Source organism: Platalea leucorodia, assembly GCF_965183815.1.
Source record: "Platalea leucorodia genome assembly, chromosome: 2".
NCBI lineage: Eukaryota > Metazoa > Chordata > Aves > Pelecaniformes > Threskiornithidae > Platalea > Platalea leucorodia.
In genome coordinates, this window is record NC_138824.1 from 122,473,243 (window position 1) to 122,490,358 (window position 17,116).

General features: G+C 42.3%; 1 protein-coding gene across 2 annotated transcripts; it reads left to right on the forward strand.

The window, feature by feature from the left end:
- Positions 1-647: 647 nt before the first annotated feature.
- Positions 648-16,170, forward strand: ZBTB11 (zinc finger and BTB domain containing 11). 2 transcript variants are annotated; one of them, XM_082304716.1, is made up of 11 exons: positions 648-1,177; positions 3,257-3,492; positions 4,164-4,395; positions 5,575-6,389; positions 8,831-9,010; positions 9,522-9,758; positions 10,142-10,286; positions 11,367-11,484; positions 13,129-13,287; positions 13,776-13,951; positions 15,315-16,170. In XM_082304716.1, exons 1-11 carry the CDS (start codon positions 868-870, stop codon positions 15,839-15,841), a joined length of 3,135 nt encoding a protein of 1,044 aa, XP_082160842.1. In that variant the 5' UTR covers positions 648-867; the 3' UTR covers positions 15,842-16,170. The 2 variants fall into 2 exon arrangements, with proteins under 2 accessions (XP_082160842.1, XP_082160843.1); XM_082304717.1 differs by lacking the exon at positions 648-1,177 and adding an exon at positions 1,224-1,503.
- Positions 16,171-17,116: the final 946 nt, after the last annotated feature.

The following is a 17,116-nucleotide window of genomic DNA, read 5'->3' on the forward strand; positions in this document are numbered from 1 at the left end:
CCGCCGCGCCACCGCCCGCGCTGGTGCAGCTGGCCCCGGCTGCGCTGCTCCTGACAGGCACGCTCACACCGTAACATGAAATCACGCTGCCAATGTTCTCGCAGCTCCTACTCCCGAGGCAAGCTTGAAGCGGAGGCTGCTCGTTTCGGAGCTAGGGCTATAAAGTTATTTACTGAGAGGCGTCCCCTGCTCCCAGCACCACGGCCGCGCCCGCCCTCACAGGCTTTGCCCGGCTCTAAGATGGCCGCCCCCAGCCTTCCGCCCGCCCCCTCCTTTGCCCGTTCCCAAGATGGCGGCTTTGTTCCCCCCTGCGAGCTGCGCCTTCCCTGAGCACACGCCCCTCCTCCCGCCCCCTCCCATGCGCGCGGGCTTCTGACCTCACTTCCTCTTGTGCAGCAGCCATTTTGTCTTTCCGTTGCTGCTGCTGCCCGAGCTTCTCCCTCCCACCCGCCGCCGCTGGCTGCGAAACTCCAGTTCCCCCCCGGGCCTGGCTCCCGCCGGACCCGCCGCCCGCGTTCTCCCGGCTCCCCGCGCCCGGGCGAGGGGCCGGCGGAGGCGCGGGAGGCCCCCATCCTCCCTCCCTCCCCCCGCCCCGGCAGGCGCCTCCGCAGCCCCCCCGGCGAGGGCCGGGTCGCCCTTCCCCCCCCCCCCCACCCCGCACCGGCCCGCCGCATGTGACCGGCCCGGGCGGGCCCCGTCCCGCGCGGAGAGCCTGACCCTCCTCTCCCTCCGCCCGCCCTCCGAGAGCGCCGTGCCCGGCGCCCTGCCCTTCCCCGGCGCGGCCCTGAGGGCGCGGGGGAGCGGCGCGGAGGCCGCCCCTTCATCCCCCCCGTCCTCCTCCTCCTCCTCCTCTCCCCCCGCCCCGCCATGTCCAGCGAGGAGAGCTACCTGGCCATCCTCCGCTACCTGACCAACGAGCGGGAGCCCTACGCGCCGGGGACGGAGGGCAACGCCAAGCGAAAGATCCGCAAAGCCGCCGCCTGCTACGTGGTGCGCGGCGGCACCCTCTACTACCAGCGGCGGCAGCGGGACCAGCAGCGCTTCGCCGAGCTCGAGGTGGTGCTGCAGGCCGAGCGCCGCGCCCGCCTCATCCGCGCCGCCCACCTGGCGCCCGACGGCGGCCACCGCACCCGCCTGCAGACCTGGCAGGGGCTCTCCCAGAAGTACTGGTGGCGAGGTGAGAAGCGGGGCAGCCGGCGGAGCCGGGGCGGGGGGCCCGGGGCCCGGCCTCCTGGGGAGGATGGCTGGGAAGCCTCCCGCCGAGCGCGGCAGGGGGCTGTTGGTTGTGGGACGCGGTGGTCGCGGAGGTCCTTTCCAACCGGAGTGACTCCATGATGACCGCTGCCCGCCAACCCTCCAGGCTGCGGGTCGCTCCTTCGGCAGGCTTCGCTCTGCCAGTTACGCCCCGCTCAGCGCGCTGCCCCGCGGCTTCGTGCTGAGAAGCGATGGGCACGCCGAGCGCGGCCGTCCCCGTTCGAGCGTCGCGTGTGCAGCCTGCCTAAGGTAGCGATTTCTCAACTTGTACGCTTTGTATTGGGCGATAATCCATTCTGGGTGACCTAGTTCGGCTTTTAACCTCATAATACCTGTTCCAGCTAGCATGCGGACGGCGTTCGCCTTTAAATAGTAGAGCTGCCAGTGGTGGTTCGTAGTCCTTGCACTCGTCGTTACATTTGTCTCTTTCTTCCAATGAGAAGCCAAAACGACCAAACTAATTCTCAGTGGGGTCCTGAGTGATGTCATAGCCATTAGAAATGGTAGTGTATGAACATCAATAATTCCCAGTCGGGGCCTTCCTTCGGCTGAGCCAATTACTTAGTATCTGCCTTCTTTTTGGATTTGGTGTTCTGCTTTTAGCTTGATGTATCTATTAAACAAATATCCTGCTTTTCAGTTGCCCAGGGCCCAGTTTCCATTTGTACTGCTTCTCTTGTTCTGCTTTTTTTTTCATCCATCAGTCAGCAAGTCTGTCATTTCAGCTTTAGTTTTCCCTGTCTTAATTTAGAGGCTTTTTGCTCTAGCTGCAGCCCATCCTTCCAGTCCAGATCTCGTTGACTTGAAGATCTTTGATGTGAAAAAGGACTTGGTGTCTCAAAGTTGATAGAGCCATTCTGGATGGTGGTCTCCTTGCCTTTATCTGGGTTCTCATCGTCTGCCCAATCTTGGACTGTTCTAGCATCTACTGTCACCCTATGCCGGAAACTTCCTTAATGGACCTCCGTATATCTTCTGTTCGTCAGAAGAGGGCATTCTGTATTCTGCATCTTTTGCTCTTATTTGTTAGCTTTATTTGCACAACCTATATTCTCTTATTTCTCTTGCACTGAGAATACTAAAATTCATGCCCTGCTTTCAGTTCAAGCGTCATGTTTCTTATCTGTGTCTCCTTTAAAACATTGGTTTCCCCTGCCATTATAATATTTTTCTGCTGCTAGTGGACAGCAGCTTTGAGTCATCATCCTGAGGTGGGTGCCAGTCTGTTGTGTCTGTCTGCTCTGTAACTGGGAAGCAATGGGTTGGAGTGTGGCCCCGTGGCCAGGAAGGGTGTTAGGTATGTGATTTGAAGACCAGAGACCTTCTGTCCCAAGAACTAGCCCTGGTTTCGGATTAAATCAAGGAAACGTAAAAATGTTTGAAATGGGCATGAATGCCTGTCTTGGGTTGCCCGAAGTCTGTGTTTTCCTGATCCTTACGGAGATAGGTGTGTAATGATAGTGCATCTCGTGCTCTTGAAAAGGTGTGAGCAGTGCCAGTCTAACTCTGTCAGCCAAGTTTTTGAGCTGTGCTAGATTTTGAACTATAGAGACATGACTGTTGTTATGTACGCTTTTATATTGTCCTAGCGAAGAAAATTAATTTGGGTTGAAAGCCATACACTGAAAATGCCTTGGTACCTAGAAGAGGACCCTGAGCATAGGAACTATTGAGTATCTAAAATTATTTAGTTACACCGGTTAAGGTACTGGTGGGAGATAGCCTTAAAAATCTTTCAAGGAGGGTGTGCTTGACGTAGTGATGTTCTAAATGTTCTATCTCAAATTAACGAGGGATTACAGTAGTGACGTAAAATATCATACAATGGTGTGAGAGAAGCAGAACTGGTAAAAAGAAGTCAGAGAAGGGAAGTGTAGGTGACTGACTTCATTTTTCTCAGCGACTGTGTTACATTGTTTTGCTAATCACCTACATATTTAGTGACGTGTTTAAGGTAAATTGAAGATTAGAAGCCTAATTAAGCTCCATCAATTTTTCTTAGGTATTCTTAAGCAGGTTAAAGATTACATTAAAGAATGCAGCAAGTGCCAGGAAAAGCTAGATCGCTCTAGATCTCTGTCAGATCCTTCTGAAATGCTGGAGGAACTAGGACTGGATGCAAAATCTCATGAAGACAGTAATGAAACGGATGATGAATTGAGTAATACGGCATCAATCCCAGCTGCATCCCCAAAGCCTGTGAAGAAGAAGCCAATAGCGAAGCATGAGCTTGTATTTGTAAGTACCATTGTTTACATCTGAATGTATTTAAGATATTTGTTAACGCGTTCTTACTCACATACTTATTTTCCATTGTTGTGATAAACTTGTAATAATAAGATGACATAACTTTTGCCAAAGATATTCAATATGTGGAAACGGGTTACTGCTATATATGACATGAAAGTAATTATAGTATGTCATCTTTGGAAAATAAAATCACCCCGACTCCTATTTATGCATATAGGACCCAAGGGAAAATGAATGGCGAAAGTATAAGTAGTAAAGCATCACATACAAGATTCTCATGGAATCCATATATGTTCCTTAATAAATGATGCTGTATTTATATATAAATTCTTGTTGATAACTGGGGGCTCATATGCATGTAAAGACTTTTGAATCTAGAAACCATTTCAGACTGTAGCATTGAAAAATACAGTCAAAAGAACTGTTTGAATATCCGTGTCTTCCCACTTTTCCAGTTGTTGGTTTTAACTGTGTTTGGAGGGAGGGTGAAACTTGACACGTTTAAAGAAAGAAAACAATAGTAAAGTTAAGCTGTATATTATACAGGCTTGAACTGATTGTATGGTTGCAGAAAATAATCCTTTTCTGTGTTTCAGTGTGAATGCTTAAAAAGGCACAGTCTAAATGTAATGAAGTTCTCATAATGTTGTTTATGACAGGTTGACAGTAAGGGCCTTGTGAAGCAGTCATCTTCCAAACATTGTCTGTCAGTCTTAAACCAACTGAATCAGCAGAGGCTTTCCAATCAGTTCTGTGATGTGACTCTGCTGATTGAAGGAGAGGAGTACAAAGCTCACAAATCTGTCTTGGCAGCCAACAGCGAGTACTTCCGAGAGCTCTTCATTGAAAAGGGAGCTGTCTCTAGTCATGAAGCTGTAGTGGATCTGTCAGGTGAATTGTTGTGGGTTCAACTAAGCTAGAAATCATAATATCCTAAGTAAGGTGTACAGTATTTGATTCAGTCTTTTTTGAGTGTTCAAGACAACCAAATATTTTATCTTGCTTTTTTTTCTCTCTTTTAATCTAAAAGTATTTTGTGTGGATTTTAATGCTAAAGTGTTCACTCTGGTTTTGCATAATCTGATCTTCCATATTGAATGGACTATGGGATTTCATCTTAAAATTTCTGAGAAGCTTTGGATTGATTTTTTTTTACCTTGCTTAGGCGTGTTTTCTCCTTGTATTAGTCACAAACATTAAAAAAGGGAACATAATCAAATGCTTGAATACATCAAGAGGGGATGTTGACTAGCTTCTCGGAGAGCTGTTTAGCTGAACAAATACTGAATTGTTTCTTATGTCTATGAAACGCTGTTATACATGTTTCTGCTTATTCCTCAAACCTTCTGGTACCTTAAAGATGGGAGACGATCCTAAAATAAACGTTCTAAAAATAGCTTTGTAGTGATGAAGAATACTGTACGGAACATATGCCTGCTGCATTGCTTTCTCATTAGTTTCTTAACTGTGTCTGTCTCTGCATGAACAATAGACATGCATGAGCAATAGATTTCTAGTGTGATGGTCCAGAAGGTCCCCCAAATTAAATATTTAGATTTATGATTTACAAAACTCTGGAAATCATACCACATGCTTATTTTTAAGCATTTCTATCTATATATCCATGTCTTTTTTTTTTCATTAGCCACTTCCTTGTCTTATTTTTCTGCTACATCAGTTGTTACTTAAGTCCTGACTACTTCCTGAATGTAGCAGGTCCAGAAAGACTCTGGTTAAATTAGGGTTAATCTGCTTCAAAAGTATTGTGGCTCTCCCAGCACCTTGAAACATTCTTCTAGAGAATTTTATTGTGAAACTGCCTCAGTTCTACTTACTGGAAAGTTGTCCGAGCTTACTTCCACATAGAAAATACACAAGGAGGATGCTTTTGCATAAATAACAATTAATTGAGTCCCAGTGGAGGGGCTTCAATGTTACTTGCAAGTGTGTTTCGCTCTAAATTTCAGATTTAACCATATCAAAGGTGAACTGTTGTATCCATCATGGGATATTTTGGTGTAATTCAGGGTCGTCAGTGTTTGCTCTAATCTCTTGTTTTCTTCCTGGTAGGGTTCTGCAAGTCCAGTTTCCTGCCTCTATTGGAATTTGCTTATACTTCAGAATTAACTTTTGATTTCTGTAGCATGGCAGAAGTGGCCATGCTTGCTCGGCATCTCTTCATGTCAGAGGTCCTCGAAATCTGTGAAAATGTGCACAAACAGATGGAAGAGAAACAAATTACGGTGTACCAAAAGGGAGATATTCAAACAGTAGAGTCAACGCAAAATCTAGCAGAGCAGACTGAAGTTGAGACGCAGCCCGTGGACGGTGCTGAGCAACCGGAGCTCGCAGCCAGTGAAGTGCCAGTAGCTGTGAATGGAGCTCCTTCCTCTGCTGGGACAGAGGAGGCAGCAGCACCCCAGCCTGACCTCCTGCCCCCAGAGCCTGCGGAGGCCACTCCGGATGATCTTTCGAAGCCTGGGGAGCAGTGTGAAACAACTGAAAATTACGTCAAGATGCAGCTGCTGGAGAGCATTTCAAATAGCACCGTGTCTGTCGTAGAGGCTGAGCCATCGGCTGTGGAAGCCATGGACACACAAAGTCAAACGGAAATTGAGACAGATCAAAATGACAGCGGTAAAGCAAATGCGGACGCCGCTTCTGAAGACTCCTCGGAAACACTCAAGCAAAAACGTGGCAGGCAAAGTAAAGAACAGAGCATTTCAGTTTCACAACCGGAAAGCCTAGCTTCCAGCCAAGATGATACTTACAAAAGCAAGCTTCGCCAGCGTTCTGTTAGTGAAGGGGGATATATCAGATTGCATAAAGGAATTGAAAAAAAACTGCAAAATAGAAAGACAAATCCTAAATCTGCAATACAGCAGGTATTCTATCTGTCTTTAGGCCCGTTGTCAGTAATCGTCCAGTGTTTCGAGACCAATCTGAAAAGACTGTTTCCCGATTCCAAGCACTGTCTGGCAAATGTTTTTCTTTTTTGAGCAATTAACATTACTGCAAACCAAAGTAACTTCTAAGATGTGACAGTTGTGCAAAAAAAAAAAAAAAAAAACTAAACCAAAACCAGAAACAAAAACATTGGCGTCAAAATTCCTTCTGTATTGAAGATCTTTAGAATGCTCAGTGACCTTAGCCCAGCTTGAGTATCTTCTCACATCTTCTTATGGTTGGACAGAAGGTGTATCTTCTCCCTAAAATTCTTAATGATCTGGGAATTTAATTCTTTACTAGTATGTGTGTATGTCAGTCGTAGATAAATGTATTTATCTATTAGAGAAGTGAGACCTTACATTTGTTAAGACTTGAAAACAGAGCATTGGGGATGAAAAATTTGACATCCGATGTAGATCTTAAGACATAGTCATAAGTCACAATAGTGCAGTCCTGCTACCTTCAGATTAGGGTCAGTTAAAAAAAAATAGCTTCAAAGAGCACTGGTATTAAAAACTCTAGCACTCAGACATATTGAATGTTTAGTAATTGAACTAGTTGTTCCTTTTTTTTTTTTTTTTTTTTACATGAAACAATCTTCTTACTCTTTCCCCTTCAGGAGCCTTTCCTCTTTTAGTGCTTATGGATAGCTGACATTCACCTCACTGAGCGTTAAATACATTTGGTTTTGTGACAGAGTACACTTTGCCTTACTCATTGCACGTTGGCTAAATCTTAGGAAGAACTGCTAATTTCCAGAGGGGTTCTGTGAGACGTTTACATACTAGAGCCACCAGTCCCACAGGCAGGGGGATAATTTGTTATCATTACAACACCCTCCTCCATAGCAATTGTAGCATTAGTCTCCTTTTACAGATGGACAACTTAAAGCCCAGATGTTAAAACTAGCACAATCAAAATATTTGAGCAACCTATTTATGATGGTTGGAGAATGACAGGTTTTTGTTCTGTTTTGGGAGGAGGAATATCTACCTTCAGGAACAGCTCCTGTTAACTTATTTTGCAGTTTTTAAATCTGACCCCTCAACAGATGAGGTCTACAGACAGTGGCCACCTATGGAGAGAAGAAATTGGTTTAGATAATTGCTCAGAGTTGGACTCAGGAATAGGTCTCTGCTTTCCTAACTCACCTCATAGCTTTTAGCATTTTTGTCTCGTGCATCCCTCAACTCCACCCCATGGCACTGGATGTCGTATAACATTGGGAAAGAGACGCTCCTTCCTGAGTTCGCCCCGTTTTGAGGCTGGAAGAATAACAGGAAAGAGAGGTTGTGGGGAAAAATGCTGCTGACTTTTGAATTACAGTAATTGCAGTTGGCACGGAGATGTTGGGGATGAAGCGTGCTTTGTATGAATGGATTATTTTCCCAGCTTTTACTAACCATCTACTGAACAAAATTATTTTTGTGGCTTCACACTTTAGCTAAGTTTGCATAAGTTTTCAGAGCAACAGCAAAATTAAAAAAAATTTAAAATGTCCCTGTGTTGAGTTTCAGTTTTGTTTTGAGAGACATGGAAGGGCTAGCATGTTTTCAAAACCTGTTAAATACCTCATTTGTTGAGAGAACAGGAAGAAGAAATGGGGATGCTTGTACTTTTTTCCCTTACCTTACTCTCACAAAGCTGAAGGGGAGGTACCTGATACAGGAAATTTCAGCCTGATCACTTACAATTTGGCTTTTAAAGAATTTGACAGCAAGTTTCTACAAAGAAAAATGAGATTATCAGCTCCAGGTAGCACTGCCAATACTGCCTAACAAAAAACCACTAGTGCCTAACAAAAAAAACCCTCTAGTAAAGCTGGAATTCTCTTAATCAGAAATAACTTTGCTTAAATACTGTAATTTTTTTTTACAGGTTATTAATAACTCAGTTTTTGCTGGCTGGTAGAAATTAATTAGGCCACTTTTTTTTTTTTTTAACCTGATTACTTTTGTAGCAAAGCAAATATAAATCCTGAAAAGGGAAGTTGGGAGTTGAGGAAAGGGTTGGAAACATTTGATAGAAACTGTGACTGGCAGTACTTTGTGGTTCCTCTGTAACTATCCCTTAGCTCTCACTTAGGCATTTACTCAGGGCTGAATAGTTAGTTGTCTCTGAACTGGTAAGTCATTGTCTGCCTATAGTTATAATCAGTTTATGGTTTTAAAACAAGACCAGTTTTTCACCCACCATGAGATCTGTAGTTTTGTAGTGAACTGAAAGGGGCTGACTTTCTAGCAGATAAGTAAACTGAGCAAAATTAGGTGGTATTAGAGTAACACACAGAAACATCAGCTTTTAGTACTAACTTGCAGAGGAAGTATGAAATGCAATGTAGTAAAGTTCATTCAAGGGTTATGTTTTTCCAACTTAGGTTGCCATGAAGCTGGTACAAAGAGGGAAAAAAATGAAACAACCTAAAAGAGAGAGCACGGAAAATAATGAAGTAGAAGCTCAGCACAAATGCACTGAGTGCGGAATGGTGTTCCAGCGGCGCTATGCACTTATAATGCACACACTGAAACATGAAAGATCTAAAGATTATAAATGCCCAGTAAGTTGTTTTTTTTTTTTGTCTGTAATCCTCCCTCTTTATGAAAATTCCTTCAGTAATGATGTTCGTAATTATTTTTCTTGCCTTTTTTCATACATGTATTTGTTTTCCTTATGGATTTCAGAGACTGATGCAACCCTGATCTGGATGGGGTGGGGTAAAATGTGGTGCAGCCACATGGCCTGTCAGCACTGTGTGACATGGGAACACGCTTGCTGCTCAAGACAGTGCTGGCATGGGCTTTACTTTTAACCGTACCAGTAAATTTGCAACTGTGTTTAGATTAGCCTGGAAGTTAGCTTCGTTGGGAAAGGATCAGAGGTTCTGTCAGTAGCCATAAAATTCAAAATTTACAGCTATTAATTAACCTGAGATAAAAAGCCTATTGGAGTCAGGTCATAGACCTAGCTAATCATATTACTATACTTAAAACCTTTCATTACCTTTTTTTTTTAAAAAATAATTTTGGAGTATTAAATGCAAAGTAAAGTTGTAATATTTTCTTTCCCAGTTGTGTAAAAAAGAATTCCAGTATGGTGCCTCCCTGCGAGCCCACCTTGTCCGGCACACTCGGAAGACCGAAGTGAACACTGCAGCTGCTAGTGTAGAAGAGACAGGCGTGTCTTCGGTGAAAGGGAGAACTAAACGGGAATTTATATGCGATATATGTGGGAGAACTCTACCTAAGCTCTATTCTCTCAGAATACATATGCTCAAACATACAGGTGTAAAACCACATGCATGCAAGGTAAAGTCCTTTTACTCTGTAATCAAATTAGTAATGTTTTCTTGACATTTTAGCATTGACACACTGTCGTAAAATTTAGGTTTAATTTAGGTCACTTCAAAATGGGGAAAACTATTGTAACATTCCTGATGAAAATTCTTGTAGTCCAAGACAGAGAAAACTAGAATGAAGTTGAATCATGAAAGTTCATTTTCCTGTGTCTAGAAGCATGTCTTCCCTTGAGTATTCTTTTTTAACAGACCAGTTCTGCCAGTGGTGTGAAATCACAGGCTTGGCTGTCCTGGTTCCCAAGAAATACAGGAGGTTTTGTTGTGCTTGAAGTTAAACACCTATTACATAATGAGTTTTATTTGTCCTATTCCACCGGATACGGATTTTTTTAGGTTTGTGGAAAGACCTTTACGTATAAGCATGGATTAAAAATGCACTTAGCTCTCCATGAAGTACAGAAACAGTTCAAGTGTGACTTGTGTGAAAAGTCTTTTGTCACAAAAAGAAGTCTTCAGGAACACATGAGCATTCATACAGGTAAGTGATGAGAAAGGGGATCCTGTTACTTTGGTTGGCTATTGTGTGCTGCTGAACTTTGACATTGTTCTTCAGTGTCAAAGGAACTGTTTAAAAAAAAAAAAAAAGTAGTTTCTCCTTTTTCTTCTACTGGTCGGGCAGCTGAGATAGAGGTAAGTAGTCATTTTACATTTATTTTCTGGGCTTATTTTACCATAGCTTAATATTATTATGCAAATGTTCTATACAAGAACAGGGAATCATGGTTGGTCTGTGGCTATGTTTTTATGTCGTAGTTATGCTTGTGTGATGTCAGTTCAACAAAGATGGGCAACAGGCTGGAATGTTTGGGAGCACTTGCACTTCCAGCCTATGCTTTCAGAGGAGAACACGCTAAGTTAAACCTCTGAGAATCTGCATATATGTTTTACAAGCCTAATACTGAAATTTTGTAAAACCTGGTATCTTGAAAGATCTTAGCATGTGAAAGATGACAATGTAATAATTTAATACAAGCAGAGTTTTAAAATTGTAATGTGTAGAAATTGTCTGTGTTTCTTGTTTCCCTAGTTGGGGGGAATCAAAAGTAAGGGACTGTTTCTGTTAAGACAGTTTGTTCCAGAAATGAAGGAATTTTATTAGTACTCAGCACTCCTAAATTGATGAATCGGAGTGGAAAACTTATTTTAAGGTGGTGTTCCACAAATTCACGATGTAAGTCATCTGTAAGCAATGCTGCATTGCTGGAGAAGTTGCATATTACATGAGCACAGGCAATTGGTTTTTTTTTTTCACACAAGAGGGCAATTTTTTAGGCTGTTCACATGTCATGACTAATTAGTAGCTGCAATGTTGTACCTGTGTTTAAAAACATGGAATAAAGTAATTTAGAGTTGCTACTCCCCACTCTGTATTATTACATTGGCACATGTGAAATATACTTAAAAATTCCATCTGTGTGTAATTAAACCCACTTCTCTTTGTAGCACTGCTCTGATTACTTAAGATAAATTATATGAGAAGAAAAAAAAACACTCTCACAAAGCACTCCAGAGATACAGAGGCCTGGCTTCGTAACATGCTTTGTTTTGTTTTTGTCAGGAGAATCCAAGTATCTTTGCTCCATCTGTGGAAGATCTTTCCACAGGGCATCAGGACTCAGTAAACACATAAAGAAACACCAGCCAAAGCCTGAAGTTCGTGGATATCAGTGTACTCAGTAAGTTGGTTGGTGGTTTTCTTGGTGGGCTTTTTTTCTTAACATTAATGATCGTAGTAATTTTAAACATTAAAAGCATCTCCTTGATGTAGCGTAAAGCTGTTCACTGGCCCGGAATAAGACTTTAAAGCATGAGAGTAAAAAATGCACTTTTGTTAATACATGCGTTGGAGAGCAAAAGCTTGGTTTTTAACTGTTACCTAGCTCTAGTTTCATCCAGTTGTTTTTCAATGAGTGTGTTTGTGCTTGGAGCTGTAATCAGTAGCTAGGTGGTTTTAAAGCTCCCTTGTAGGACAGAGAGAGGAGTGGTAAGCTTGTCAGAGGCAAAGGGCCTTCAGCCTGTTCTTGCCCTCTTTTACTGTGATAGTTGATTTCAGTTTAAATTGAAAATTTCCTATACGGTCTATGAAGTCATGTCCTTGTGTGCACTGCAATACATGCTGTGTTTAACAAACAGCTCTGCAGGACATCGTAAATTAAGACTCACTGACTCTTGCAGTTAACTTGATTATAAAACTTATCTGACCACTGAAATATCTTTGTGTTATGGACTTTAGTTTAGCAGAAACTCTGTGTAACTGGAAAGAGTGTGTCTCCTAGTGCATTAGCAAAACATAGATACTTCTTCCATGACCAAGCAGACTATAGATAGAGAACCTTTCAAGTGACCTGCAAAAGCACAAATGGTGCTTGATTTCCAAACTGTCAATTAGGTCTTTGGAAAGCTCTCTCAGGTATTAAGAGGGGTTGTACAATTGATATAATTGCCTGTATACAAGTCATGGTTTTAATGAAAGCTTTAATCTAAAGTATAAAGTATCTCTGGTAGTGCTGCTGCGTGCTAGCAAAAATAGTATTTTCTAACTGCTGAAAACTCACTTTAATTCTGTCAGCAATGTTTTTATTTAGTGCTTTGTAATGCTAAAAATATCCATCTTAGAAATACAAAGAATAGAGTTAATAGGGTCCGCAACAGGGACAGAACTGTTTACTGAAACATACTAGGGAAGGCAATCTTGGTTCCGATTTCATACCAAGAAGAGCTAGTGATTTGTAATTTTATATAGTCATACTATGGCAAGGTATAAATGAAGGAAAACTAGGAATTTGCCTGGGTTTAGATGTATACAAACAGCAAGCTGAAGAATGAGTATCACCACTTTCTTGTAGGATTCTGAATTTGGTTTTTAATTTCTAAAAAAAAAATACATTTGAGCATTACAAACAACAAATCCTGGTTATCTTTGTATCACTAATTACTCCTCTTTGGTTAAGGGGAGAAACAGCTGTTGCTATCCTCATAAGTTCATATGGTATGATACAAATTTCTGATGTCTTCCAGTTGGTTTGCCTTTGATTATTCCCCATAAAAATAACAGAAAGAATAGTTATCCGCAACAGGAAAAAAAAATATTTCAGAGGTGCTCAAGTTACATTCCAGGCTTTCAGATAAGCTGCTGTTCCTTTTAATTTTCCCTAGTTTGGAACGGGATTGTGCTTTATATAGATATTGATGACACAGAAGGTGGTGTCTTCTCAAAGTCTTCAGTTCCCATTAAAGAAGAGGGTTCCAGTGCCTTTGAAATCAGGATCATCAAGATCTATCTTATATGGGATGCTAAAGGTTTTCCTTTACTGTTACAGGTGTGAAAAGAGTTTCTATGAAGCTCGGGATCTTCGGCAGCATATGAATAAACATTTAGGTGTGAAGCCATTTCAGTGTCAGTTCTGTGGAAAATGTTATAGTTGGAAGAAAGACTGGTATTCTCATGTAAAGTCTCATTCTGTCACAGACCCGTATAGGTAAGAGGAAATTCATTTAACAACTGACATGTACTAACCAATATGAGGTTATACAGATGCACAGCCAGGCAGCAGGGAACTGCCTAGTCCATTGTTAAAGTACCAATTGATTCACATGGGCTGGGGTCTTGAGTACTTGAGAATGGATGGGTGACTTCACATAGCGTGGTCCAACCGTTAACCTGCTGGCGCAATCCTGGAACTTATACATACGAAGCTGTGAGAGGGGAAATATAATTGATGAAGTCAGAAATGCTTTGTATGTGATCCCACTTCTCTAGAATGGTAAGTGGAAGCTTTGTGGCTGTGAATAAGAGAAAAAGTAGCTCAGTCCAACAACATTATTTCTAATTAGGGAACTACTTGTCATGTGAGACAGTATTCCTATTAAACTTTGCCTACTGTAATTAAAGTGCATTTTGGTTTAAAAAACATAACATAAGCACAGCATGATGGTTTCAATAGACTTCTCACTTAACACATTTTAGGTGTAATATATGTGGTAAAGAATTTTATGAGAAAGCTTTGTACAGAAGACATGTAAAGAAAGCCACACATGGTAAAAAAGGAAGAGCAAAACAAAATCTGGAACGAGTTTGTGAGCACTGCGGAAGAAAATTCACACAACTCCGGGAATACAGGAGACACATGAACAATCATGAAGGTACGTAGAAAACAAGTAGTCACAACATCCCTCAACCCCTAAAAACATTATGGAGAAAGGGGCAGTTGTTTCTTTGAGTCTGCGTATGTCCTGTGTTGCGAGACGCATAGAAGTTCTTACAGATTCTCCAGTTAGTTTTACGCTAGTCCTGGTTTGTTTGTTAACTTGCTTCCAGCGATTCCCAGAAGTGGCTGTTGGGATCGTCCTAAAACTGCAGTCATACACAGGGACAGTGACAATTTGTCCTTCTCAGAACTTTAATGAAGTGGAGCTTTTTTACAAGTGATTAAAAAATGTATATCTGGCAAAGAATTGGATGTAGAAAAACATTCTCCAGTTTGAAAGGTGCACACGGTTAACAAAATATTCTTCAAACAGGAGAGCGATTGGCCTGAATTTAAAAAAAGGACCACTGTTGGAAATTGGTCAGCTTCTTGATTTGTAACAAGGAGTAAGCTATATGATGTTTGGGGAAAACATGAAAACACTTTATAATTTAAAAAGTATGCATTTTTACTTTAGATGTGAAATATTGTATTGATTTTTGAGCATTTGGTTGTTCCAGCTGTGTTGGAAGTCTATATATACTCCTGTCTTGGGGTAAAAACCACTTTTTTGAAGCATGTGTCTTTTTAAAGAGCTGTTATGAATAAATCAAAGAGCTGTCTGACTACTGAAATAGAGATTTTGAGTTTGTTTCTAAATGGAGAAAGTATCCTGTAAATAAAGTACCTAGCCTGAATCTGCAGTAACTGGAAAACCCAGTTTTGAAATAGTGTTTGTCACCACCCACACGCCCCATTAGATACCGCAGACCACAGAACTCAGACGCTGTAAGGGAGAATAAGATTACACAAACATCAGGTGCAGTATTTGAACCTATGCGGCGTGGAGGAGGAGGGAAGAAGCCGTAGATGGTGTTATAAGCTAACTAGAGTAAGTGCTGGTTTGATGAGCCCTGCATAGCAAGATTTACAGAAACAAAGTGTGACTAGGAATGTAAGTGACAAATTCTTCGTTTCAGAAAGGCATGACTGGCAAAAAAAATTAGAATTTTATTAAGCAGCATGGACTTAAAGTAGGGGAGAAACTGCATTCAAAGGAATTTTGAAAAGAAAAAACTTTTTAAAAGTAAAATGTTAGATTGGGCAGAGCACTTGTGGAAAATCTTACCATTGCATGTATTATGCTCGCATTGTATCGTAGTATAGAAATGGTAAACGATCTCTTTCTTACATGGAAAAAGTTACAGTATTTCTTTTATTCTTTTATACTGCTGTTCTCCCTGTCACGTCTCATCGTCGCTCGTGCATATTTACCAACACTGATGGCCATCTTTTCCTTGCTTTCCCTTTGAGAACAGGTGTGAAGCCGTTTGAATGTCTAACCTGCGGAGTAGCCTGGGCCGATGCACGTTCATTGAAGCGTCACGTGAGGACGCATACCGGAGAACGGCCGTACGTCTGTCCAGTGTGCAATGAAGCTTACATAGATGCCCGGACGCTACGGAAGCACATGACCAAGTTTCATAGGGACTACGTACCCTGCAAAATTATGCTGGAAAAAGATACTCTTCAGTTCCATAACCAGGGGACACAGGTGGAGCATGCCATCAGCATTTTAGCAGCAGACGTGCAGGAACAAGAAACTGAGATTAGCGTTGGCGGTAGCGAGATTGAGACCGTGGTGGTGACAGGAGAGACGCTCGAAGCCATCGAGGCAGTTGCAGCTACTGAGGAATGTACGTCAGTCTCTACTCTCTCTGACCAAAGCATCATGCAGGTGGTGAATTACGTGTTGGCGCAACAGCAAGGACAGAAAATGGCTGAAGTGACACAGGCCATTGAAACCGTAGAAGTAGAAGTGGCCCACGTTACCAAGACAGACTGAATATAGTATATGAGAGAGCAAGAAGGGTGAGGTCTTGCGATCTGTGAGAGCGAAGTATTTAACTGGGCACTTGAGGCTTACAGTGATACCTATTTTGAAACAGTTAATCCCCAGTACTGAATGTCTTGGTGACGAAATACCGCATCATGCTTTACGGGGAACCAGCTAAGATGCTTCAGTGTGGGCCAAGGCTTTGAAGCCTAAGATTTCTGCACTGGCCATAGCTGTAGGGGAAAAAAGAAGTTGGAATAATAATGTTTTCTGTGTCATGGAGTAAGTATCATGCTGTAACTTTTAAAAAACAAAAAGGAAAAAAAAAAAACCATAAAGAGGCTGCACTAAAAACTAGAAATGCACAGCTATCGGTAGCATTTTTTTACTTTTGTTTTTATGTGCATTTCATCAAGTTTGTGAGCAAATTATCTCTATTGGATTCTGCCTGTTTACGCCCCAAGACAAGGGGATGTTAGAATGCCTCATGCAGCGTGCGCTTCGTGCGACGTACAGAAAATGCGAGGCTGGTTTCTTTGGGTAGGTGCACCATCGGCAGTTAGCAAATCCCAGTTTTGAAGAATTCCAGGTCGGTGGGTGGCAGGTCCAAGGTTCGGCAAAATGCCGTAAAATATTTTACGGATAACGGGCAGGGGTCCGCTGACGTCTGAGGAGGTGGTTCTCTGAGACGGATTGTGAATTTAAGTTGCAGAGGACAGCCCGCTGCAGGGAGGCTGCTTAGGGGGGTAAACTGCTTTTTATTTGTAAGTGAGGAGCTCACGCTTCATCCTCTGCGCACAACCGTGTTTTGTTTAATGGTGTTCGGTTGCGTAAAGGAAGCTGTCGCCTGCGCTGTTGGATGTATCCAAAGCAGGCAACCTAATGATGGATGTTTCTGATTTTTGCATTACACTTGATGTAGAAGCTCTCAAATGAAAAAGGTCTGATGGCACGCTTCTTTGGGAATGTAACTGTACTGAACAAGTCCAGCGAGTTAGAATCTGATCTTGTCTTGTATCATGTTGAAAGGAGGAGCCCTGATAATTCCCAAATGGGACACATAGCAATATCAGGATAGAGAACTATGAAAAACTTAGTGTGGGGTAAAAATTAAATATTTCTCAAAATACCAGAGTCTCCAGAAGACCTTATTACTGCTGCTGTAAGAAAATACTTCTGGGGCAAGCTAATTCCTGCTGTTACACCACAGAGATGGAAAAATTCTTACTAGGTTTTCCTACGAGTAAGCACGAATCACAGCCATGCTTGGCCCAAGTTTAAACG

Bases quoted from the DNA above. Each gene is read 5' to 3' on its own strand.
- ZBTB11 (XM_082304716.1), top strand. From the start codon at position 868: ATGTCCAGCGAGGAGAGCTACCTGGCCATCCTCCGCTACCTGACCAAC. The intron at 3,493-4,163 runs GTAAGTACCATT...TGTTTATGACAG, and splicing joins CGAAGCATGAGCTTGTATTT to GTTGACAGTAAGGGCCTTGT. The intron at 4,396-5,574 runs GTGAATTGTTGT...TCTTCCTGGTAG, and splicing joins AGCTGTAGTGGATCTGTCAG to GGTTCTGCAAGTCCAGTTTC.